At 53.4% G+C, this 24,259-nt stretch overlaps 1 protein-coding gene across 3 annotated transcripts in view; it reads left to right on the forward strand.

Moving 5' to 3' along the window:
- Positions 1-363: 363 nt before the first annotated feature.
- WFDC1 (WAP four-disulfide core domain 1) overlaps positions 364-24,259 on the forward strand; it is a 50,036-nt gene continuing 26,140 nt past the window's right edge. For all 3 annotated transcript variants that reach the window (XR_011538029.1, XM_070612409.1, XM_070612408.1), the window contains exons 1-5: positions 364-837; positions 13,086-13,269; positions 17,324-17,407; positions 18,399-18,539; positions 22,889-22,930. Coding sequence is in view for 2 of the 3 variants with exons in the window: in XM_070612409.1 (XP_070468510.1) it covers positions 709-837; positions 13,086-13,269; positions 17,324-17,407; positions 18,399-18,539; positions 22,889-22,930 (580 nt within the window). In the remaining variant the exon portion in view is untranslated. The remainder of the gene's footprint in view (positions 838-13,085; positions 13,270-17,323; positions 17,408-18,398; positions 18,540-22,888; positions 22,931-24,259) is intronic.

Raw genomic sequence — 24,259 nt, forward strand, 5'->3', positions numbered from 1 at the left:
CTGCGAAATGCTCATGTGCCCAATTTCATTGAACTCTCCCAAGAAACACAGGATGTGAGTAACTGGCCCCACGCCCACGTCCCAGCGCAGGACAGCAGGTTCCAGGACGTCAGTCCTCTTCCCGTGGCCACACGCTCAGCCAGGCCCCATGCAGCAATGTCTTGCACAGAAGCTCTTATGGGCAGACGGAGTTTGTCACCCCAGCTCAAAACGTGGATGAGGTGGCAGCTGCGCACCCCCACCCATCCTGCTGGGCTGAGTCCCCCACCCCCAACCCCCACCCCCCACCCCCCACCCCACCCCCGGCCCGGAAGCCCACACACCTCCCCCGGGGGAGCCGCCCCAGCCCGCAAGGAAGCTCTCATTATCCCAGTGTGGCAGGGCCACTCCCGGCCACGTCTCCAAGCACACCCGGTGCCCCCTCCTCCTGCCGCGCCCTCTGACCAGCCTGGGCTGCAGATGTCTTGGTTGGAGTCTCTGGGGCCAGATGTTATAGGGCAAGCTAAAAATAACCAGGTGGGCCGGCCACCATCGGGGCCGGGGGTGGGGGCGTGTGCCGGCGCGGACACATGATCCAGGGACCCGGCCGAGCGCAGCGGAGACGGTCGGCGGCCGCGCGCGCCTCTGCTCCCCGCTGACGGGACCCGCCGGCCAGAGCGCCCTCTTCTCGGAGCCTCTGGGCGAGGAAACGCCATCTCCAGCCGCGGGATGGGCAGGAGGAAGGGCATGAGGAAGGGCATGTGGGGTCTGTGCCTCCTGCTGCTGCTCCTCCGAGCCGCTTCCGCCAAGAACATCTGGAAACGGGCGTTGCACGCGCGGCTGGCCGAGAAGTCCCGCGTAAGTCCCGGGGGGCGGCCGGGAGGAGACGCGCCGGGACCCGCAGGCGCCGTGAGCGCTCCCCCCGCGGCCGGCGGCTCCCTTTATCCGAGGAGTCCTGAGTAGGGTGGGGGGAGGTGGACCCCTCGCCCTCCAAGGCTCCGTGCCTGGAGGGAAAGAGCGCGCCGAACGTGTGCGGGGCTGGGGACCTCCCTTTGCCCACAGAGTGTCCCTTGTCCCGACAAACGGCCCGGATCTCAGAGCCGGAGCACTTAAAGCGGAGTGTTCCGTCTCGACAATCCATAAGCAAATGCTTCTGCAATATGAGATGCATGCATGCGGTTGTTTACTCATTCGGCAAACATTTAGTGGAAACTGCTCCGGGCCAGGCGCCGTGTGGGGTCCTGTGGGCGCAAGATGGAGACACCAGCTCCCGCCCCTCCGGGGGACACAGCCGAGCTGGGGGAGACACCCCGGCGACGTGGGACGGCAGCAGGAAGGGATGCACCACACAGCTAGGAACGTGAAGCACACGCCCGTGAGCCAGTGTCTGGGTTTGAATCTGGCCTGGCGCAGCTCACAAGCTGTGTGACTTCAGACAAGTTGTTCGACATCTCTGAGCACCAGTGATCCCATCTGAAAAAAACGGAGTGATGCGTTCCTTTGAACAAATGTGTTTGATGGCCGCTGTTTAGCAGGCACCATGTTGGGCCGTGGGGACAGGATGTCAGATTCCTGCCTTGGGGAATTCACGTAATGGTGGGAGAGGCAGAGAGTGAGGGAGAAAGAAAATGAAGCCTAGTGTGCTTGGTGACAAGTGCTAAGGAGAGAAATAAAGCAAGATGGGGACTAGGAGAGAGAGTGGGGGTGGAGGGGTGTGATTTTAGCCCCTCTCCCCAGGGGAGCACAGAGGCAACTAGGAGATAACACCAGCACTTCAGCATATATGTGAGGATTAAATGACTCGATATATGTAAAGTGCTTAACGCACAGCAAGTGGTCAGTGCATCTCAGTGACTTTTAATTAAGTAATTGTGAAATTGTTTGGTGCTTGCCTGGTGCCTGCCATTAAGTTGGCGCCCAATACATTCTTGTGGGTGAATTATGGGCAAATGCAATGCAAGCACAGAAGAACACGTGTGCAGCTCTGCCCCAGGAGAGTTGGGGAGGGTTTTCCCAGGTTAGGGCATTCAGCTTGGGGCTTTGAAGGATGAATAGGAGGTTGTCAAGTAGAGAAGTGGGAGAGGGGAATGTTTAATGACCCCAGGCATGGTGGGGTGCATGAAACCGTACTGAGGCTAATCTTAGCCTTGAGGCACCCATTCTACAGTTGGGCAGGAGGCCACTGGGAGTAGAAAAGAGTAATAGTGAGTAAAATGATGATAGGTGTTTGGAGGAGGGAGAGCTCACATGAGATGGTGTAGTCACAGAAGGCTTCCTGGAGGAGGTGGAGACTCTGGTCAGATCCTAAAGAACTATTAAGAATTAGGAGGAGGAAGGACATTCCTGGAAGAAGACTCCGTGGGGGCTGAGGCACGGAGGCAGAAACGGTGCGTGTGGGAGCCCCCGAGCGGGCCAGTCCTTGCTGTAGGAGAGGGCTTGTGTGTGCAATGAGGGAGAGAGACCCTTCTCGGGTGTGGCTCCTCTGTGCTCTTTGCTGGCCCCACAGGACGATTTAGGCCTCACCATAGTGAGCACTTTGCTGCTGGGACCACAGAAAGATTTCCAATACGTCCTCTGGTCTTGTCTCCAGCTGGTTCCAGAGGGTCACAGGAGCAGATGCCGTGGCACCTCGCTAGGACGAATGGGGAGGCTGGGAGGGTCGGGGGCAATGTGCATGGGTGGTGGGGGGAGTCTCTTTAAAAACACAGGCCTGAATGGGCTTCAGAAACCGAGTTGCTTCTAGTCACAAGCTGTCAGAACTCCCCCCAGTTATCAGCAGACATCAGCATCGCTCCCCAGCGCCTAGACTCAGGAGAGGTTTGTGCCAAGAATGTGCCTCGGAGAAAGCCCTGGGGAAAACAGGCTGTTGGCTTGTGACTCAGAGGACAGGGAGGCTGGGCAGGGCACCCAGCCCGGGATGTCATCTCTGCAGCATCTCTAATGAGCTGTGCAGCCTTGGGCCACTCACTGCCCCTCTCTGGGCCTCAGGTTGTTCACTGGGAAATGATGACCAGATGACCTCCGGGGTGCTTTCAGTTCTGATTCCACGTTCCACACAAATGTCCAACAGGGAATTTAGGAGAAACAGGGAGAGCCCCTACACACTCAGAGGCGAGACTTTCCCACGTGGCCCCCACCCTAAGCCGAGTCAGACTTTCAGCCTTGGCCCTGGACCCTTGAGGGCTGTTGGGCAGGTCAGGGCGAGCAGAGGCCGGGGCTCTGGTAGTTTCTGAAGGCAGCTTATACTGCTTTGGAGGGTTAAACACAGCCCTTGTTAAAAACTAAATCACATGAACTTATAATCATATCATTTATGTTAAAAAGAACGGAAGGAGGCACTCCTCACTAGGAATGTGTCGCTTCCTGATTATTTCACTCCATCTCACCGTTCTCTCGCTCTTGTGCTTTGCGTCTGTGGCACGTGCCTGGCAGAAATGCTCTGCGCCGAGGAGCTGTGCAGCGTCTCTCCCTGACTCCTCCTGCAGTGCGTCACGTCGCTGACTTGCAGTCAGGGATGGGGGAGCGTGCACCCGTGGACATCGACCGACGGCTGCGCGCAGAGCTGGTGGGGGGCACCTTGACCGGCACGCGGCCGCCTCCCTCCTCACTGTCGCCAAGCCCCTGCCCGCCGGGCGGGCAGAGGGGCTCCGCAGTTGCCTGACGCTGTGCCCCTTTTACTGCCCAGGACTCAGAGACAGCGCCCGAGGGGAAGACGCTGCCTTCTGCTCCCTTTGGGGGCCTTCTCCTCCGTGAGCCTCAGTTTCCCATCTGCAGCCCGGCGAGCGGCAGCGTCTGCTCAGCGGAGCTGTCAGCTCGGTGCCTGGCTCAGAGCCACCTTCTCTACACGTGCACGACTGCAAACAAAACACAGCAAAACACAGAACCAGATATTTACAAGGCGGGACGAGGCAGAAGAAGGATGCTTGTGAATCGTCTTACAGCCTTCCTGGGGAGCCCGAGGTCCGTTCTGTGGAGCTGGTGCCTTTGGCTTATCTTTCCTGGCATTCGATGAAACTCGTAAGAACAATTCTTTCCTGAGGGCTTAAGGCGTGTCAGGCCAAGCGTTCGCTGTGCTTGGTATGGTGAGTTTATAAAAAGAGGACAAGACACAGAGCAGAGACACACAGGGAGAAGACCACGTGGAGACAGAGGCAGAGATGGCAGTGATGTACAACAAGCCAAGGGGCACTCGGGGTGGCCGGAGTCAGCAGAAGCTTGGAGCGAGGCACAGACCGGATCCTCCCTCAGCCAGCCTCCCACTGACACCTTGGTTTCCCACTTCTGGCCTCCAGAGCTGCGAGAGGATGTATTTCAGTTCTTGGAGCCCCCAGTTTGTGGTCCTTTGTTACAGCAACCCGAGGACCCTTGAAAAGCCTGCTTCTGGGAATGAACATAGTCAGCGTCTGTTGCTTGCAACCGGCAACTCTGACGACAGACATTTCCCAGACGAGGAAATGGAGGCCCCAGTGGGGAGTCACGCACCACGTGCCAGTCCAGCCAGCGACGGCTGAAGCTACCACTACACTCTCCGAGCCCTGGGGGCTTTCCTTGCTCCTCAAAGATGTGACACTACCCCCCTGGAGGGCACCATCATCAGGACCACTAAGATGCCTTCATCTGGAGGGGCGGGGGCTGCGCAGTGGGCCCTGAAGTGTCCATGGCCAAGAGCACGTGGGTCCTACCTACCTGGGGGCAGGAGAGAGGAGAACTGGCATGCCTGCCTGCCCGGCCATAGGCGTGGCCATCTCCTAGTGTCCAGCACAGAGCCTGGCACATCACAGGCCCTCAGAAACAGTGTAAGAATGGGGGTATGGCTGGCTGGATGGGCGGGTGGACGGAGGGAAGGAAAAGGAAACGAATAGGGTGACTTTGGGGGTGACCTCGGGCACATCACTTTCTCTTCTCTGAGCCTGGCTTCCTCATCTGAGGTTCCAGTCCTGAAATTAATTCCAGATGGAAACGAGCACGGAGAGGCCTCCAGGGCCTGCATGGTTATAATCTGGGAGCACAGAGCGAAGCTCTGTGGCTGTCCACAGCAGCGCTGGTCACGACTGCCAAAGGCGGCAGGAGCCCAAATGTCCATAAGCTCAGAGTGGGTAACAAATGGAAGTCTGTCCACACAGTGGAACAGTGTTCAGCCGTAAAAAGGGATGAAGCCCCGACACACGCTACAGCACGACGGACCCCGAAGACGTGATGCTCAGTGAAAGAAGCCAGTCACGAAAGGCCACATAGTGTATGGTCTGTTTGTAGGAAATGTCCAGAACAGGCAAATTCAAAGAGAAGGAAGCAGATTAGAGGTTTCCAGGGGCTGGGGGCGGGGAACGAGGAGGAAGTGCTTCCTGAGAACAGAATTTCTGTTTGGGGTAATGTAAATGTTTTAGAAATAAAGGCGGTGGTTGCCCAATACCATGAGTGTAATTAATGCCACTGAACTGTGCACTTAAAAATGGTTAAGGGGCCAGCCCCGTGGTTGAGTGGTTCAGTTTGCGCACTCCGCTTTGGCAGCCTGGGGTTCCCCAGTTCAGATCCTGGGCGTGGACCTAGCACTGCTCATCAAGCCATGCTGTGGCGGCGTCCCACATAGCAGAATTAGAATGACTTACAACTAGGATATACAACTATGTGCTGGACTTTGGGGAGAGAAAAAAAAAAGAGGAAGGTTGGCAACAGCTTTTAGCTCAGGGCCCATCTTCCTCACCAAAAAAAAAAAAAAAAGATGCTTTAAAAAAATGGTTAAAATGTTATATATATTTTACCACAATAATAATTAAAAAAGCAGCAGGAACCCAAAGAACATCTTAGGGATTCTGTGAAGGGGGAGCGGATGGCGGTCCCCTCTGTGTCCCCAGCACCCCCGGCGGGCGTTCGGAGTGCTGACTCCCGGCATCGACTCTTGGTCTTGCTTCGTCAGCCTCAAGGGCTGCTCCTCAGAGGGCCGGTCCCTGAACCCCCCGTTTGAAGTTCTCTTAAGCGGCTTCCTAACATCCCGACTTCTCCTGCATAGCCTTCAGCTCCATTATTATCTGCATGATTTATTTTTTTATTGTGGCTTTGTTCAGTTTTTCATTAACTACTTTTGCAGATCACAAAGAAAAGCAATTAGTTTGCTTTCTCTGTGTGATGTTGCGTTTAGTTTGTCACTTGTCCTGGAGCTGAGCCGTGTGAAGACAGGGACAACGCCTTCTGGTTCAGCTCAGCTGTTCTCATCTGCAGCCGGATGCCTGGCATGTAGTCAGCCTGGGAACGATGAATTTACCATTAAATGAAGGAATACATTCTCTAAAACCATCCAGAAGAGGATAGAAGGGATGGAAGGTTCTAGAAGACCTTCAGGTGCACAGGAGGGCTCAGTGGACACCAGCTGAAGGAGTTGGTGGAGTTTGCAGTCTTGCTGCACTGGATGGGGTGTCCCGGTGTGAGATCTCGGGTTTGGGGTACCTCTCCGAGGAAGCCCCATTAGCTGTGCAGCTTTCTGCTCCAGAGCCCGGCGCTGTGGTCCCAGGACGCAGGAAACGGCATTCGTCAGCGCACACTGAACTCAGCCCTCTGTTCCAGGGACGGACATATTTTTAGATCTTTGACGTCCAAATTCCAGAGGAAGAGCAAGTAATACTTAGAGGAAAATTGGCTTTCTTCCTGCGCCAAGCAAACCAGTCCTAGGGTGCTCTTTTATTGGTCTGGCTCTTAAGTCTCTGGAACATTCCAAAGACGGGTAAAGAGCTCTTGCACGCGGAATGAAGTGGGTGGGGAGCGCCGAGGGAGGGATGCGGGTAAATTGGGGCAGCTTTAGAGATTAGATTCTTTCTCCTTAAATGGAAATAGTTTAAAACTTTTTCCTGATTAGAAAAATAATGTTTACTGTAAAGGAAATTCAGACAATACAGTTATAAATAAGTAAAAATGGTCTAAATTCTTCCTCCACGACATAAGCGCTGCTGACATTTTGATGTGTGTGTGCCTAGACTTTTTCATGAAACCGTTATACTCGAAACAAATTTTTACTTAGTGGTATTTGATTCATGTTGTTGGACAAAAATTTGATTGAGGTGAAATTCACATCGCATAAAATTAACCATTGTAAAGTGACAGTTCCTTGGCATTTAGGACATCCACAATGTTGTGCAACCACCCTTCTATCTGGTTCCAAAACATTTTCATCACCCCCCAAAAAAACCCCACACCCGGAGCCGGCCCCGTGGCCGAGTGGTTAAGTGCGCGCACTCGGCTTTGGGGGCCCAGGGTTTCGCCGGTTTGGATCCCGGGTGCGGACATGGCACCGCTCATCAAGCCATGCTGAGGCGGCTTCCCACATAGCACAACCAGAGGCGCTCACAATTAGGATACACAACTATGTACTCGGGGGCTTTGGGGAGAAAAAGCAAAAAAAAAAAAAAAAACCCAGACCTATTCAGCAGTTGGCTCCATTCCCCTTCCCCGGCCCCTGGCAACCACCAGTCTCCTTTCTGTCTGTGGATTTGCCTATTCTGGACATTTCCTATAAATGGAATCATACAACACGTAGAATTTGTGTCTGGCTCATTCATACCGTTTTGTAGCTTGTGGTTTTCATTGAACAATATATGATGAATATGTTAATATGATAGATCTGTGTCCTTTTTCAAAGGCTTCTATGGTGTTCCAAGGTGTGGATATACCAGTATTTATTCTTGCAGCCTACTTTATCCAGGCCGTTTGCTCCAGTGGAATCTGGACTCGGATTTCCAAATGGGGCTCCCAACTGGAGGAGCCCAGGACCGGCATTTCCCTAAGCTGCTTCCAGAGGACGTCAGCTGCAGAATGGCTTTGCAAATTGACAGAGGCCTCCAAAAATATCTCCCCAAAGGGTGAAAAAAGATAGCCCCCAGGTTGAAACCTTAAGGGAATCATTTTTATCCAAGTAAGGCACACAGCCCTGGAAAGTTCTGGTCTGAGTTGCATCATGAATGCCTGCTCAACAGCTGTTTGGATATAGATCTGCTATGCAGCCGCTTTGCAGGGATGGCGAGAAAAGATGGGAATCGCGGGTTGGTTGACTGGGGTTTCCATGAAGGATGCTGTCAGTCCAGGGTGCGCTGCCTCATTGCTCAGAGGGACTTGACACACCACTGAGTGGCGATGGAGGGGACAGCGGCCTGGGGCTGCAGAGCGTGGGGCGAGGACATGTTCTTCCCAGGACGTGTACCTGAGGGAGGCAGTCACGTGACTACATCCGGGGCTGGTCCACAGGCAGTCAGGAGGCGGGGCCATGTGAGAGGGAGGGGCCCTGTGCTGATGAGCTGGAGGAAGCTCCCGGGTGAGGCTGGCGAGCAGCTCCCCAGATCCAGGCTCCCGGGACAGGAAAGCGCTAGAGTCAGACAGACCCAGGTTGGAATCCTGCTTCCACTGCTTGCCAGCTGTGTGACCTTGGGCAAGTGTCTTTAATGTTCTGTGCCTCGGTTTGCTCATCAGTGCAATGGGTTAATCATAGCAGCAGCCTCTGAGGGTTATGCTGAGGGTTCAGTGAGACTCAGTACGTGAGGACCTAGCACAGTGCTAGCACACAGTAAGAGCTTAATAAATGCTGCCTGCCCATATGCTGACTGTGCCTCAGTTTCTCACCTATCAATGGGGACAGAAGCAGTAACTACAGGATGGGGATAGAAGCTACTTCCGCGGACCCTCAGGGAGGAGGACAGGGAGTGGCTGTTCCCACGTGCCCCCCCTTCCTTTTAGGAACTCTGCTCATTGTTTGCCCTTGTCCTGTCTAGACGCCATGAGGCTGTAAATTGCGTTGTGGCTTGAGGGTGTCTTGCGTGCCTGCATGTTTTGTTAACTCCTTGGGGGCAGGAACAAGCCTCTGCCTCAGCGCCAAACCTAAATCATGCTTCTGTGAGTGACTCGAGGGCAGGAAGGAGGGAGGGAGAAAGGAAGATGAGAGAGATGAATGAAGCTACTGCGATTTGAACAGAATGTGACAGCTCCCTGGCTGCAGGACCAGAGGCTTCTGAGGCCGTTGAGTCAACAATGAGAGAAGTAGAAATAATACCAGCAGATCCGCGTTGCTGAGTAGAGCACCACACCGATGCGATCTCGTTTGCTCCCCACCCCCCCCCCCACAAACACCCGCAGCAGGTGCAACTCTCGTGCCCATTTTGCAGATGAGGAAAATGGAGGCTTGGATAACTCAGCCATTTTCCTGTGTGATCACACAGCTTCAGGGGTCCAGCCCAGACTCGCCGAGTTCCTGAGCCTGAGTTAAATCCCTATCGGCTCAGCCCCCGCCCTTTATGAGGTCGTGGGCCTTGCATCTTGTGCCCTCGAAGCTCGGACACGGCTCCTGAGTTCTTGCCCCAAAGCTAGAGGACGTGTGAGCTGGGCCAAGAGATGGGGACGTTCTGGGTGGAGGGAACGGGGTGTGGAAGGCTCCCAGGCGAGGAGGAGGAAGGGCTCAGCAGTGGAGGCCGGCCCACTCGGGATTCATATTTTGGATGCATGACTTGGGGGCTCCACGAGGGAGGAGAGTAATCCGTGAGCTCGTGAGCCTTCTCTGCCTGTGGCCTTGGGCAAACCTGTCACTCTCCAAGCCTCGGGGGCCCCATCTTTAGAGCGTGGATAATGACAGGACCTACCCCCGCTGGACTCATGGGACCAAAGGAATGTGCTTGATAAAAGGCGCAACGTTAAACAAATATGAAGGGACAGCTCAACGGCAGTGACGGCCGCCTGGACCGCAGAGCCAGCCGCACGGGGCTGGCGTGCAGATTAATCAGTCTACACACACAAACACTTAGAAGCATGCCCGGCGGGGTACACCCCAGTGAGTGTTGCCCATCACAGTCATCGTCATCTTCATCACAGGTTTCGTTCAACCACACAGATCTGAACTGAGCATCTGTTCCGTGTCGGGGCCACAGCGAGGACCAAAACCGAATCCTAAGGAGAGCACGTTTAGGAGGAGAAAAACAGTGCTCCCCTGGGTGCTGGTGGTTTGGAGCCACATAAAGCAGGGGATGGGGACGGGGAGCACCAGAGAAGGGTGTTCGTGAGAAGGCACCTGGGGGAAGCGATGGCGGGTGCCAGGCAGGTATGTCGGGAGGGAGGCACAGCACGTGCAAAGGCCCAGAGGTGGGACTGGACTTGTCATGTCCCAGGAACCTCAGAGAGGCCAGGGCGCCAGACAGGACTGAGCCAGGAGGAGAGTGGTGGGAGGCAGGTCAGAGAAGTGGGGGTTTGGGGGACAGCTCGGGTCTGACTTTGGCCTTTAAACCTCCCTGGGCTGCGAAGCCATCGGAGGGGGATCTATTTATTCCTGTGCTAAAAGTCAGTTCTTCCTCAGAACCCCAGGAAACGTGCTTTGTTTAGAACCCTCCTTGAGCATCACCTTGCATGACATGAAATATTTTTCAAAACATTCAATCCTTTAATCTGGGCCCCTCAGCAGAATCAGTTCTTTATCACACCATCTGCTGTTTCGGCCGTGCCATAAATAACTTGGGAGATTCGACTTCTAAGGCGCTTATCTCTTTTGTTCTCTCCAAATTCCGAGAAACGGCGTTTGAATTTTCCTCGGAGAGCTGTGGCACGTCTAAAATTCATGTCCCTCCAGTCCCGGGTTGGGGCTGCCATTAGGAAGTCATCGGTTAGGGAGGCGCCGGAGGTGGGTGGAAAGTGTTTCACTTCTGGTCTGCGGGTCCCATTAAATTTCATAAATGAGGCTCGATGTAAACGCAGGCGAGGCGGAAAAACCAGCCGCCCCTCCCGACCACGCTCGGGCCCTCCATGTCACCCCCTGAAGGAGGCCAGGGCGGCTGTCACATTGGATCGGGATTAAAATGGTGGAGCCCCCGCATGGGTCCAATTTCGCTAATTCTGAAGAAAATGAACTAAGAGCTAATGGCGTGGGATTATGTCCCCTGCTTGCAGCTTGGGAATTATTCATTATGGTATGGGAATTAGGGGGCCAGCCGAGCAGGGGGTGGCGAAAGGGCTGCCCAGGAATTCAGATGCACGCTCTGCTCTCCCCTTGGTTTTAGGGGGGGACAATCTCCTGAAGCTGTCGTTTCCGTCCATCTGCCAAGTGTTGGCTCCGTGTCGGTTTTCACTTTTCACGCATTTAATGACCTCCATAAGGGAGAAAAGATGAATTCTCTGGGTGAAGCCGGGGTGAGGCCAGGAGCCCCAGGCTGTCCCCTCCCCACCTGCTCACTGCTCTCTGGCCCTCAGTCTTAGCCCCTGGGGGTCCCTGGGAGGTAGTTTGAAAACCACTGGTCCTTGTTATTCCACCAGTTCGCAGATGCTGCTGGTCGGGACCTGTTCTCGGTAACCTGACGCCCCCTACAGGGCGTGGGGAGCAGCACATGGAGGGTGAGGCTACAGCAATATGGGGGGTGGGGGAACACAACACACAGGACTATGGGGACAGACACTCCAGCGTCCTTGACCTTTCCTCTCTGACTCAGAAGAGATCAGCGGCATGTGCCATTTTGTGTCTTGCCTTTTTTTAAACTAACAGTGTTCTAAGTGTTTGCCCTGTCATTGAAAATCCTTCGTAAGCACTTCTGTTTCTAAAATTTTTAATTGCCTTCTGTAAATTGAAAAAGTAACATGCTCACGGCAAAAAATATATTGAACCCGTGCCAAAGAGTGTACAGTGAGGACAATGAGGAGACACCTCCCTCGGCTTCAGAACCTAGCTCTTCTCTCCGGGGGCAGGCTTCCATAATGTTCCTTGTGTATTGTTGTGCATTCTTCCAAAACGGTTCTCAGCCCGTACAATACACGCATATTCCGTGTGCACATCTGTATATTTTAAAATATAGTTAGGTAATTGCATAAAACTCTTCTGCGCCTACTTTTCTTCACGAGCCACCATATCCTGGGATCTTTGATGAGCAGCCCAACAGAGCTGACTGCATTTTTTGGTTAACACATTAAGGGCAGGTTTTAATGGCTGCATACTCTTCTGGTCTGCAGACAGGCATTATTTACTCGGGTAGTACAAGGGGGCAGGATTTTGAAATATTTCTCTCTCAGGGGGCCTGGGGGGAGCGTTTTTAGACGACAGGAGCAGTTTAGGCATAAGCCAGGAGGTGGGGCAAGCCAGGCTGTTTTTTCCCACTGAACCTACTCGATATCTGACTCTGTGTGTGTGTGTGTGTGTGTAGGGCTGTGTAAGACCCACCCTCCACACGCCCCACTTCCAAACCCAGAAGCAGAGCAGTGTTCCCAGCATAGATGGGGTCTCCTGTCAGAGGGACCAGCCTGTGTTGCCTGGTGTGACTTCAACACTCCCAACCCCATCTCTAAAATGCTTGTTTTATTGGTCACATGCCCATATTTCCTGTATGCCAAGGACTGTATCTTATCTTTAACCTTTTATTGAAACATAACACTGAAAAGAGCAAAACTCACTTATCCAGCTCCGTGAATCCCCACAAAGTGAGCACACCTTGTAGCCAGCTTCCAGATCAAGAAGCAGAACAAGGTGGGCCCCAGAGACCCCGGGGCCGCTGCCCCCGCCCCCACCCCCCCCACTAAGTGAGTACTCTGCTAACTTCTCACCCCGGACATCAGCTTTGCCGGGTTTTAAACTAAAACTATAAATGCAATCACACTGTGTGTTCTCTTGTGAGCTTTTTATTTTTTGCTCAATATTATGTTTGTGAGATTCACCCAAGTTGCATGAATTTATCCATTCCATGTGTGATTTGCAAAATCTCAAGGCTCTGTATAAACATATGGATAAGTATGTATATACAGAAATATATGTGTATATTCGTGTTTGTATATATACATATAGATGCACATATATACCCTGTTTTATATGTGCATATATGTACGTATGTAGCTATAAGCAACCGGATAGACACAACATACAACTCTTCTCCAGACTCACTGATCCTTTCTGCTGCTGACGGCTTACAGTTATTTCAGTTTCGGGATATTACAAAGAGAAACAGCATCTCTGAGTCCTCAGAGCGGGCCGCTGAGGCTGGTCCTGCTGGATCACGCCACGACGCGGAGGCTCAGAGAGGCCCATCGACTCGCCCGCGGCGCACAGCCGCGGGCGGCGCTGGGATCCGCACGTGGGCCCCGCCCCGCTGACCGCCGCCCTGTCCCCACAGGCCGAGGAGGCGGGTGGCTCCCGGCAGCCCCGCGCCGACCGCTGCCCGCCGCCCCCGCGCTCGCTGCCCCCCGGCGCGTGCCAGGCGGCGCGCTGCCAGGCCGACTCGGAGTGCCCGCGCCACCGGCGCTGCTGCTACAACGGCTGCGCCTACGCCTGCCTGGAGGCCGTGCCGCCCCCGCCAGGTAGGCGCCCGGGCCCGGAGAGGGGGAGAGGGTGGACACCGCGGGTCACCTGTCCCGCCCTGCCCGGAGGGGCCCGGAGGGGAGGAACGGAGCTGGGCGCACACCTGGGCCGTCCCCCTGCGCAGTGGGACTCTGCGGCTTCCTGCGCAAGCATCCTGCTGGATGCACTGAGCGCCAGCTGTGTGCGGGGCAGCCACTGCCTGCAGAGCTACGGCCCAGGAAACACCCCTCCCAGGGAAAATGACCCCTCTTATGAGGCTGGGGGGGGGGTTTCTCCTTAAAAACCCACATTTCTGGCTTTTCTTAAAAATGGTGGACCACATTCCCTGGGCCCCCATCCGCTGGAGCCTCAGGTGCCCCGTGGATGGCAGTGGGGTCCTCCAGCTTTCCACCACCCCACCAGGCCCACTCGACCCGTGCTGCCTGGCCCTGGGGGTATTTGAAATGCATTCCTGGAACCTTAGTAGTCTGAGTGGGGTATGCCCCAGAGAGGTGGGGGAGGCAGACCCCTGGGTTCAAATCCACAGCTAGCTGGTCACCTCCTTAAATCTCCTCACCAGAGAACAGGCCTGGAGAGAGAGCGAGCGAGTGGCTCAGGGCAGAGTCTGCACACTGGGCAGTGCTCAGCCCCACACCCGGCTTGGGGCAGGTGATCAGTGACGTCTTTGTGGAACCCTTACACGGATCTCTGGGAGACGGTGCTCAGGGATTCATCAACACAGAGGTGTTTCTGACCCCTTCCAGAGAGAGGCTTGGGGAGGGCAGGGAGCCCGGGGACACTGAGGGGGATGGCAGCTCCCTCCCCCCGGTGGGGGAAAACTGCCCCCTGAGTGCCCAGGATGGGGGCAGTAAACATCCCCCCCTCAGTTCTGCCCGGGCTGAGCCTTTAATAAGAACAGCCTGGGGCTGGCCCAGTGGCATAGTGGTTAAGTGCACAACTTGCACTTCTCTGCAGCCTGGGGTTCGCCGGTTCGGATCCCGGGTGCAGACATGGCACTGCTTGTCAAGCCGTGCTGTGGTAGGCGTCCCACATATAAAGTAGAGGAAGATGGGCATGGATGTTAGCTCAGGGCCAGTCTTCCTCAGCAAAAAGAGGAGGATTGGGAGCAGATGTTAGCTCGGGGCTAATCTTCCTCAAAAAAAAAATATTAACAGCCTGATTGACTGCACCTTTCAGCAACAGGCTTCAGGGTCCCCCCGCCTTAATTCCTGGAGGCAGCTCTGAGACGGCGGCCCCAGCCCCTGCTCCCAAGGCCAAAGCAAGACTGACCGCACTTTGTTCTCCTTGGGGTGAGGTCACAGCGATGACAAGGGACTCAGCACCCTTAATAACACTCATAATTACAGTCTCCAGTGCATTCGAGCACCGCTGCTTGTCCAGGGCCGGGGTGGGCGCTCAGGCCCAGGCTGGCTCCTCCAGGGCGCTTTAGAAGAAAGAGAAACTGGGGCGCCCTCCTGGTGGAAGAAGCACACAGAGGTGCTCCCCTCTCAGGGCAAGTCAAAAAGGGTGCCCCTTCCTTTGGACTGCAATACGGCATAGGGATTCTGGCTTCACTTGCCACCCAGGCCAGGTGCTTTTGAGCAGTGCACAAAATGTACAACTGTCCATGACATTCCCAGTAGCCTTTCTGTACATCATCTCATTTAATGGTCACACGGTCCCATGGGGTGGAGGAAGTGTTATCAGCTGAAGACACTGAAGCTCGGAGAAGCTGAGTCACTTGCCCAAGGTCACACAGCAGGCGGAGCTGGAGTTTCAATCCAGTGTTCTGAGTGTGGAGAAGTGTCTGCTGCTTTAGGCCCTGAATGCAGGGATGTGGCGCCCCCTAGGCACATTTGTGGGGTCCTTCACTGCCCGGAATATCCTTCCCCCAGACACCCACACAAGTCACTCCCTCACCTCCTTCAGATCCTGGTCCCGAGGGGGTCACTTTCTCAGGGATCTCCCTTTAAATGGCCATCCCTCCTCTGGCCATTCCTTACCCCATTCCCTGCTGAAGTTTTCTTTATAGCACAATCTGGATTGTTGTGTTTTGTTTTTGACTGTTCCCCTCACTTGAAAGGGAGCCCCCGAGGCAGGAGGTTTGGTCAGTTTCATTCATGGCTGTATCCCCACCACCCAAAACCGTCTCTGGGCGCCTAAAAGATACTCCAGTGAACCGTGAGTGAATCAATGAATGACTCGCTTCCCTGGCCAGCAGGAAGGGCCGTCAAACCATTAATTAGTCATACTAACAATTAGAGTAATAATATCGAACACGGCTTCTCACCCCGGGCACCCTTCACATTTGGGGTTAGATAATTCTAGTTGAAGTGGGTGCAGGGGGCTGGCCTGGGCATCCTCGGATGTTGAGCAGCACCCCTGGCCTCTACCCATTAGATGCCAGCAGCACCGCACCCGACAATGTGACAACCAAAAATACCTGTAGACTTTGCGGAATGTTCCCTGGGGGACAAAGTTGCTCGACACTGAGGACCACTGATCTGAGACGAGCGGATGACTTGAAATGCGCCAGGCCCTGCGCCCAGCAGCCCACACGCTTCATTGCCGTCTTCCTGTGGGTCCCCCCGAAGGCAGCCCCTGAGATAAGGGCTTGGGCGCGGGGCGCTTATTTAGCAGGTGATCCCAGGAAGCTCTAGTGAGAGAGCAGAGGGGAGACCCTGGGCCTCCAGGCTTTAGGGGTCTGCAGATGAACGGGAGGCCTGGAGCGAGGTTCAATATTTCCAAAAAGTACAGGAAAACGTGCCCATGTCCCCGCTGCTCGGAAGTCTCTGAGCAACGCAAAGGATGATACAGACAGTGAACACGAATACGTTCCCTACTGGTAACAATTGCATTGGAAATACGTTCACTAACAGGAGGTCCAGGGTGGTGGGGGGAGGAGGGAAGGAGCAGGAGATGGGAAACAGTGGCTGTGGGGCCTCGTGGGGTCATCCTGGAGTTTGGAAGTTGCAAACGCTGGTCTGTTCCTCTGTTGTTTCATTTCCACGTTGCGAGCTACCATCTCATGCTCTTTTAAGGAAAAAGCTAACCAGCATTTTTACCGATGTGCATCTGTGTACTTTAAAAGGTGCTAGACAGCACACCAGCCTCTTTATTTTTGTCATATTCTGGAGTCAAACTAAAGCGGAGGTCGAACACAAATGTGACCCCAGACCAGTTTTATTTGATCTCCAGAGCACTTAGAATTTTTAAAAATTAATTGCCAACATTTAAAAACCTGGAATTTATAGTTTAAAAAATATAGCCTTAAAGTTTTTTTGAAAAAACCCCAAACCCCAGAGGCCCTGGGAACCTGGGAATGGCCGGCCAGAGCTAACCAGCAGCTGACCCAGGGAGGCAGCAACAGGCTCCAGTTTGCCGTGGTCCTGCCTGCCCTCCTGCTTTGTCACCTGTCTGCCCCGTGGAGGCATTTGGGCTTCTGACTCCTGCTTTGGTTTTTGAGGACCTTCCAGTCTACTGTGTGGGTCACTCTTCCTATTAGAAATGTATTGGTTAGAGAACAGGCTGTGCTACTGTAACAAAAAGACTTGTAAATCCGGGGGCCCACCTGCGAGGCGTTTACCTATCCCTCAGTTAATAGGCGAGAGTCGATGGGTGATCCATTGCAGGCAGGTGGCTCCACTCCATAGTCATCCAGGGCCCCAGGTTCCCTCCGTCTTGTTGCTCTGCATGGTCAGAGTAGCTCCCAGCCTGCAGGAAGAGGGAAAGAGAGAGGGAGGGGAGCAATCAGGCATCAATGCAAGGGCGAGACAGGAAGTTGCATCATTGCTTCTGCTCACATCCCATTGGCCAGAACTCAGTCACTTGGCAACACCTAGCTGCAAGGGAGGCTGGGAAATGTAGTCTCCAGCCCGGCCACCTGGTGCCCAGCCAAAACTCAACATTTCTTTAACAAAAAGGAAGGGGTGAACATATGCTGGAGAACCCCAGCTGTTTCCCCCACAGGGAGCCCCCGTGTTTCATCATAAAATGTAGGCTCCCCCACCCCAGAGGCTGGGCCATTTCTCAGCTGCCTGAGGAGGGCCTCGATTTAACCATGCGTTGTGTTAGTTTTAGACTGGCTGGTGCAGCCGAAACCTCGATGGCTTGGTGGCAACGGCTGGCTCCTGGATGGCCCTGAGGAGACGTTGCAAGGTACCTACAGGGTGAACCCCCCCGACATCAGAGCCAGGTCCCCCTGTCTCAGGCTGCCACCAGGAAACTGATGACAGGGGCTGCCTGTGCCCCAGCAGGCTGTCTGTCCCCAGACACTCAGCCCTCTTGGATTCCCCCCTCACTGCAGCACAGAGGGTGGTGGCGGGGGCTTGGCCAGGCCTTCAGAATCCCCAGAGCCGTGTAGGGCTTGACCCTTCCTGGGAATGGGGCCTCCTTCCTGGTGGAGAATTGAGAGGGGGGGCTCGGGGTTTTCAGACCCTAAAATCATAAGAAGGTGTTCACTGCTCCCCAGTGATGAGGCCTCCTTCCTGGGTGTGTGGAGAGCCATCTCCTGGGGGCCCAGAGACTCGCAGTGGTGTGAGAGTGTACATCTGCGTGTGCACAGCTGTGCTCGTGACTCTGCACACCTCTGGGTGTGTGCCTGTGTCCATTAGGGTGTGCAGCTATGCATGCAACTGTGTGGCTGTTCTTGTGGCTGTGTCTGAATATTTGTGCATCTGTGTGCATGCAAATGTGTGTGAGTGTGTGTGTGGTGCAGGATTTGTGTGCCTGTGAACGTGTGTGTGGGTGGCTGTATGTGTAGTGTGTATATGTGTTTTAGGACTCATGGGGTGGTGAAAATACATGTGTGATATGTGTGAGCATGTGTGTGTGTCAGGATGGGTGTGTGTGAACACATGTACACATGTGACTGTAGCATGAGCATATGTGTTTCAGGGTGTGTGGGTGAACATGTATCTATGTCCGTCACTATGCATGTGAGGCCGTGTTTAGGATCATGTTCCTCTGGACTGCCCCTTTGTGCATGTGTGCGTGTGTGCATGTGTGCATGCGCACATGCATGCCGCTGTGAGACCCAAGGCTCAGCGTGGAATCTGGGGTGCAGATGAGAGGCAGCCCCTCTGGGTGATGAGCATTCACTGCCCTGCGGGGGGCTGCCCCTGAGACCCCGCGTGTGTCCTTCCCACAGCAGAGGCATGCAGCACCACGGAGGATGGGGCCGAGCCACTCCTCTGCCCCTCAGGCTACGAGTGCCACATCCTGAGCCCGGGAGACATGGCCGAGGGCATCCCCAACCGCGGGCAGTGCGTCAAGCAGCGCCGGCAGGCAGGTGAGTGTGGGTGCCCAGCCCTGCTGCAGCGGCCCTCTCCACGTACCCCCACGGGAGACTGTCCCAGAGAAACCATCGGCTCCTCCCGCCCCGCCCCTCCTTTCGGGTTCTTCACCCCTTGCCTGCACGAGACATGGGCCCTTGAGCAGGCAGACTGGCTTCAAACTCCCATTCTGCCATCTCCTACAGGGCTGACCTTGGGTCACTTGTTTCAAATCTCTGAGCCTCAGTGGTCTTATCTGTAAAATGGGGCTACTTTATGTTATTATGGAGATTAACATAAAACATACATGTGAAGCTTGGTGATGACAGGTGCTCCGTAAACGTCGGATATTTCATATGCATCTAGGTAGATCTATGTTTTGAATTGTCCGAGAACCCCTGACTTCCCAGGACCTCTGCTAGGACCATGCAGTGTGACTTCATTAGTCTTCGTCTTTGGAGACAGGGCAATAAACAGACCAGCAAAGAGCGTGAATAGCATTGCTTCCGTTTGCATAATTTTCTGTTGGAGGGCAAGGAGGGCAAGGAGGTACCTAGATACCTGGGTACACCACATGTGCCTCCTGCAGGGCGTGAAGTTGAGAGGTTTGCTGTGGAGTTTGGCAGAAATGGGTGGCAAGCAAAGAGTCTGGAACTTCAGGGAGATGTGGGGTAACCTGGTCAAAGCAGAGCTCACTGGAGCCCTGAGCCCACCCAGTCCAGGGCTCGCATCCCCGCCTCGGCACCTCTTAGCTCTGCTCACTGAGGACAGCATCCTCGGTTACGATGGAGGATAATTCCAGCCACCCCGTGGGCTGAAAGAACACATCAGTGCGTGATCTGCCAAAGCACTTTCTTCCCCTCATTTGAGAATCTGTCTCCCTGAACTGTTTCCAGAAAGAGATAGGCATTAAGTCAGTTACGCATTTAACATCATTATCATTGCAAATAATAAAATTATGAGACATCAGAACTGTCTCGAGAATCCTAGTTCCTGGAATTCTGAGCTTTGAAAAAATTGCCTATAAAAGGATTTGAACCACCTAGGCATTGGTGTGGTTTTCCCTCCATTTCACGTGCTATTTGGGGCTGTGAGCGGGTTCTCCAGCCAGACGGCCTGCGGTCTGAGGGCCACTTGGTCCCTCACTGCTGTGGGCAGCAAATAGCCTAACCTTTTGGGGCCTCGTTTTCCTTGTCTGTAAAATGGGCTAATCATACCTGAGCTACTTCACGGACTGGCTGAGGAATCCACATAAACCAGGCCCATCACTTTGCGAGCACAGAACAGAATCTCTGCCATTTGCATCGTTGTTCATCTCTAGACACCAAAGCACACCGTAGCGGGGTGTGGTCCTTCAGATGCAAAACTCCGAGGGCAGGCCAGCCTGCAGGAACCTGCTGGAGGGTGGAAGGGACAGCCTTTTCCGAACGAGAGTGGTGGGGCAGGTTAGGAGTCCTTTGATGGTGATGTCATTGCTGTAACCAGAGAGGCCGGGCACTGCCTCGCCTCTCATCTTCTGATCGCGCTCATTCAGTTATGTCACTTCCAAGACCAGGGTAAGCCAAACCAGTTCAAACCAGTTCCAGAGGGTCCAAACCAGTTCAAAACAGACCCACTTCAAGGTTGGAGGTTAGCGGAGAGAACAGACGAGTGAATGACTGTGCTTGGGATGCGTGCCGTGGTTTGAGCGCCTCACGGGTGCCCTCCTTAAGCTTTAGTGCAAGCCCGTCAAAGAAGTTGAACCAGGAGGCAGCGGTGTGTCTGATTAAGAATGCAGGCTCAGAACCACTGAACTGGGTTCAAATCCTGTGGCTTTCTTCCTGGTGACCTTGGGCAGGTAACCTAACCTCTCTTAGCCTCAGTTTCTTCCTCTGTATCCTGGAGATAGGGATGGTCACAGTAGTAATTGCCCTGGGGTAGTTATGAGGCTCGAAAGAGAGAACACCCATAAGGTGCTTAGAGGAGCACCAGACGCACAGTAGGTCCTCAATGAATGTGTGCTGCCATCGTGTCTGTCCACGGAAGAGGGCAGAGTTGAGATCAGGAACTCGCCCAGACAGTGCCCACGGCTAACCAGGAGCAGAGTGGGAACTCTGAGCCTGTTCACCTGTTCCCAAGCCCGTGAGTGTGTGTGTGTGTGTGTGTGTGTGTGACATCCCAGGGGGCTGTCACTTAGCAATAATTTTTGTTAATTACATGGAAGTTTGGAAACATCTTGAATTCCAGCAAGTTCCCTTGGAGCAGTGGCCTCAGGGAGGAGCACTCTTTTCCCAGGGTAACCAAAGAAGAAGCCTGTTATTTAAGTTTTGTTTTTTAAATTACACATTTGAAATAATTTCAGACTCACGGAAAAGTGGCAAGAATAGCACCTTGGACCCTCCACCCAATCCATCAATTGTTAAAATACTGTCACGTTGGCTTTGTCATTCTCTCTCTCCCTCTCCCCAACCCCTGCTCTCCCTCCGTACACATCTACCTATTTATTTTTCTGGACTATTTGAGAATAAGTTGCTGATCTCGTGCCCACACCTAAGATGCCAGTCTTCTCTGAGAGCCGGCTTCTAGACGGGGCCGAAGATCACTGGGATTTCACAGTCCCTCAGCCTGGGACCCGACGTGGGAGGGGTCACGTCTTTCTTAAGAGGAAGATGAACATCGACACGTGCAGGAAATCTGATTCCTCGGAGGACTGGGTCAAGGAATCCGGGCATTTTTCTGAGGGCATTCGAGGTCATTCAGAGGCTGACCATTCAGGGCCGAGAGGTGGGAGATGGGGCCCCATGCTTGCCTCTGACAAGTGACTTCATGGGATGCTGCGTGAGAATAAAGTAGGGCCACGCAGCCTTGAGCAGGGGAATCTGTTTTGTAAAAACGACATGGGATCTCTTTCGGTAAACATAGTAGGTGTGAGGTGGGTGTCCACTTCCACACATAGCTCTTCTCCTTTCTGTAGCATCATGGGCCAGAATTCCTCCCCAAGGAGAAGGGAGGAGCCGGGATGTCTCGGGGAGGAGCCTCCCGCCTGGAAAATCTCCATGTGCTTCGGAAAATAGTTGTTACCACAGTGGCTGATAAGCTGTCCGCCTGAGGGTGGATTGCTCCACTGGATTCTGTCGCCTTAAACAATAAATGTCAGGGCTGGTCAGTCCTAAACACCCTGAGGATTTTTAGGATGGTCATAAAACAGCAGAAAACAAAAGGTCCGTCTATAGCACAAATATGAGTTTTTAGTGAGATGTCATTGACAGATAACATTATATTAGTTTCAGGGGTGTAAATGTGATTTATTAACGTTACAGCAGTCAGACAAGCCCAATATGCCGAGGTGGGGAAGCGAGCCAACTGACGGCGGCCTTTTGCGCCTTCTGGCCTGACTTCCCCACTCTCCCTCGAATGTTTCCCTGCCGTGATGGGGGGCCGGGTGGAGGGAAGACGTGGGGTCGATGACAATCCACAGCAGGAATTATGTAGTGGAAATTGTCAGTAATTTGAGACATGAAATTGCCAAGAGTTGACCGCTTCCTACATATAAAAATGGCAATTTAAAATCATTCCTCCTAATATTGGCATATATATGTTTTAAATGAAATTATTTCTTTTAATCCTCACAGTCACTTCAGAGGATTTTGTGCCCGCTTCCAGGTGTGAAAACCGGGGCTGAGAGAGGCTCAGCGGAGCAGTGGAGGGAAGACGCGTCCTTGAGTTCTTTGTCATTTTCAGTTATTACATTCAAGTCTCTTTTGAATGGACTCGAAAGAGCACCACTCACTCCCCCTGTGAACAGAGTTTGTAATGACACTTGCTGAACAATATGTTGACCTTTTGCTTCCAGTTCATCCTTTTTTTTTTTAGATTGGCACCTGGGCTAACAGCTGTTGCCAATCTTTTTTTTTTTTCCTGCTTTATCTCCCCAAACCCCGCCTGTGCACAGTTGTATATCTTAGTTGCAGGTCCTTCTAGTTGTGGAATGTGGGACGCCGCCTCAACGTGGCCTGACGAGCGGTGCCATGTCCGCGCCCAGGATCCGAACCCTGGGCCGCCACAGTGGAGCGCGCGAACTTAACCACTCACTCGGCCACGGAGCCGGCCCCCCAGTTCATCTCTTAAGACAGTGGTTCCCAAACTTTTTGGTCTCAAGACTCCTTTACACTCAAAAAATATAGACAACCCCAGAGAGCTCTCCTTGGTGTGGGTATGGACATCAGCTGTGATATCACATGTCCTGTAGCTTCTGGAAACTTCTACCATACCCTTGTGGGAGATTGAGAGTGAAAAACTACAAATAATTCTTTAGTATTATTATGGAAATAGTTAAGGGCCCTATAAACTCCACGAAAGGAGGTTAATCCTCTCATTTGTTTTCCAGATGGGCGATTCCTACGACACAAATTTCACAGAGAGTATCCAGGTAAGAGAGGACACCACTCTTTCTTTGCAGAGGGTATGGAAAAGGACCATGAGTATTTCTCAGGTGAAGAAGTAAAGTACAATCCCGTTGGCTGTTACGTGCACTCCAGTCTGAAGCTGCTCAGAAGGGAAACGCCCATCTTCTCCCCAGCTGCTTTTATGCCATCGGCTGGCACTTTGTGGGTGCGGTGGTGGGGTGCCAAGATGCTTCTGTTGTGAAATCTCTCCTCCAGCCTGAGCGGTCCTCCAGGTGGCATCTGATGTGGGCAGGAGCCATTCCAGGCTGCAGGCTGGGGCTAGGCAGCGGCTCAGGGATGTCTCACCGGGGAGAAATGGGAACTAGGATTGGAAAATAAACTAGAAGCCCTGTTGTCTGACGGTGGGCGGGGGAGGTGTGAGCCAAAGAGGGGCTCACAGCACAAAAGGGCTCATGTTAAACATCAGAACTTGGGACTGGGTGTGCTAAAGTACCTCCTATTTTCATTCAGGGAACTGGAAATATGGCTGACACCGTCCTTCCATCCAGTCATCCTTCCATCCATCCACTCTTCCATCCATCCACCCATCCATCTATCCATTCTTCCATCCATCCACCCATCCACTCTTCCATCCATCCACCCATCCATCTATCCATTCTTCCATCCATCCACCCATCCACCCATCCATTCTTCCATCCATCCACCCATCCATCTATCCATTCTTCCATCCATCTACCCATCCACCCATCCATCTATCCATTCTTCCATCCATCCACCCATCCACCCATCCATTCTTCCATCCATCCTCCCATCCATCTATCCATTCTTCCATCCATCCACCCATCCACCCATCCATCTATCCATTCTTCCATCCATCCACCCATCCACTCTTCCATCCATCCACCCATCCATCTATCCATTCTTCCATCCATCCACCCATCCACCCATCCATTCTTCCATCCATCCACCCATCCATCTATCCATTCTTCCATCCATCCACCCATCCACTCTTCCATCCATCCTCCCATCCATCTATCCATTCTTCCATCCATCTACCCATCCACCCATCCATCTATCCATTCTTCCATTCATCCATCTATCCATTTGTGCATCCATCTATTCTTCCATCCATCCATCTATTCTTCTATCCATCCATCCATCCATCCATCCATCATATCTTTATTAAGAATCGACAGCACATATTTATCAAGCTTTGTTCTGTGCTTGAGGTTGGGGCTACATTGGTGAACATGGAAGACCCAGTCCCTGCCATCAGGCAGCTAATATAAAGCAGGAAATTAAAACATTAATAAAAACCCAAGTGGTTATTTAGTGACAAGAGTGATCAGGGC

The sequence above is a fragment of the Equus przewalskii genome, chromosome 3 (genome assembly GCF_037783145.1).
Source record: "Equus przewalskii isolate Varuska chromosome 3, EquPr2, whole genome shotgun sequence".
Lineage (NCBI taxonomy): Eukaryota > Metazoa > Chordata > Mammalia > Perissodactyla > Equidae > Equus > Equus przewalskii.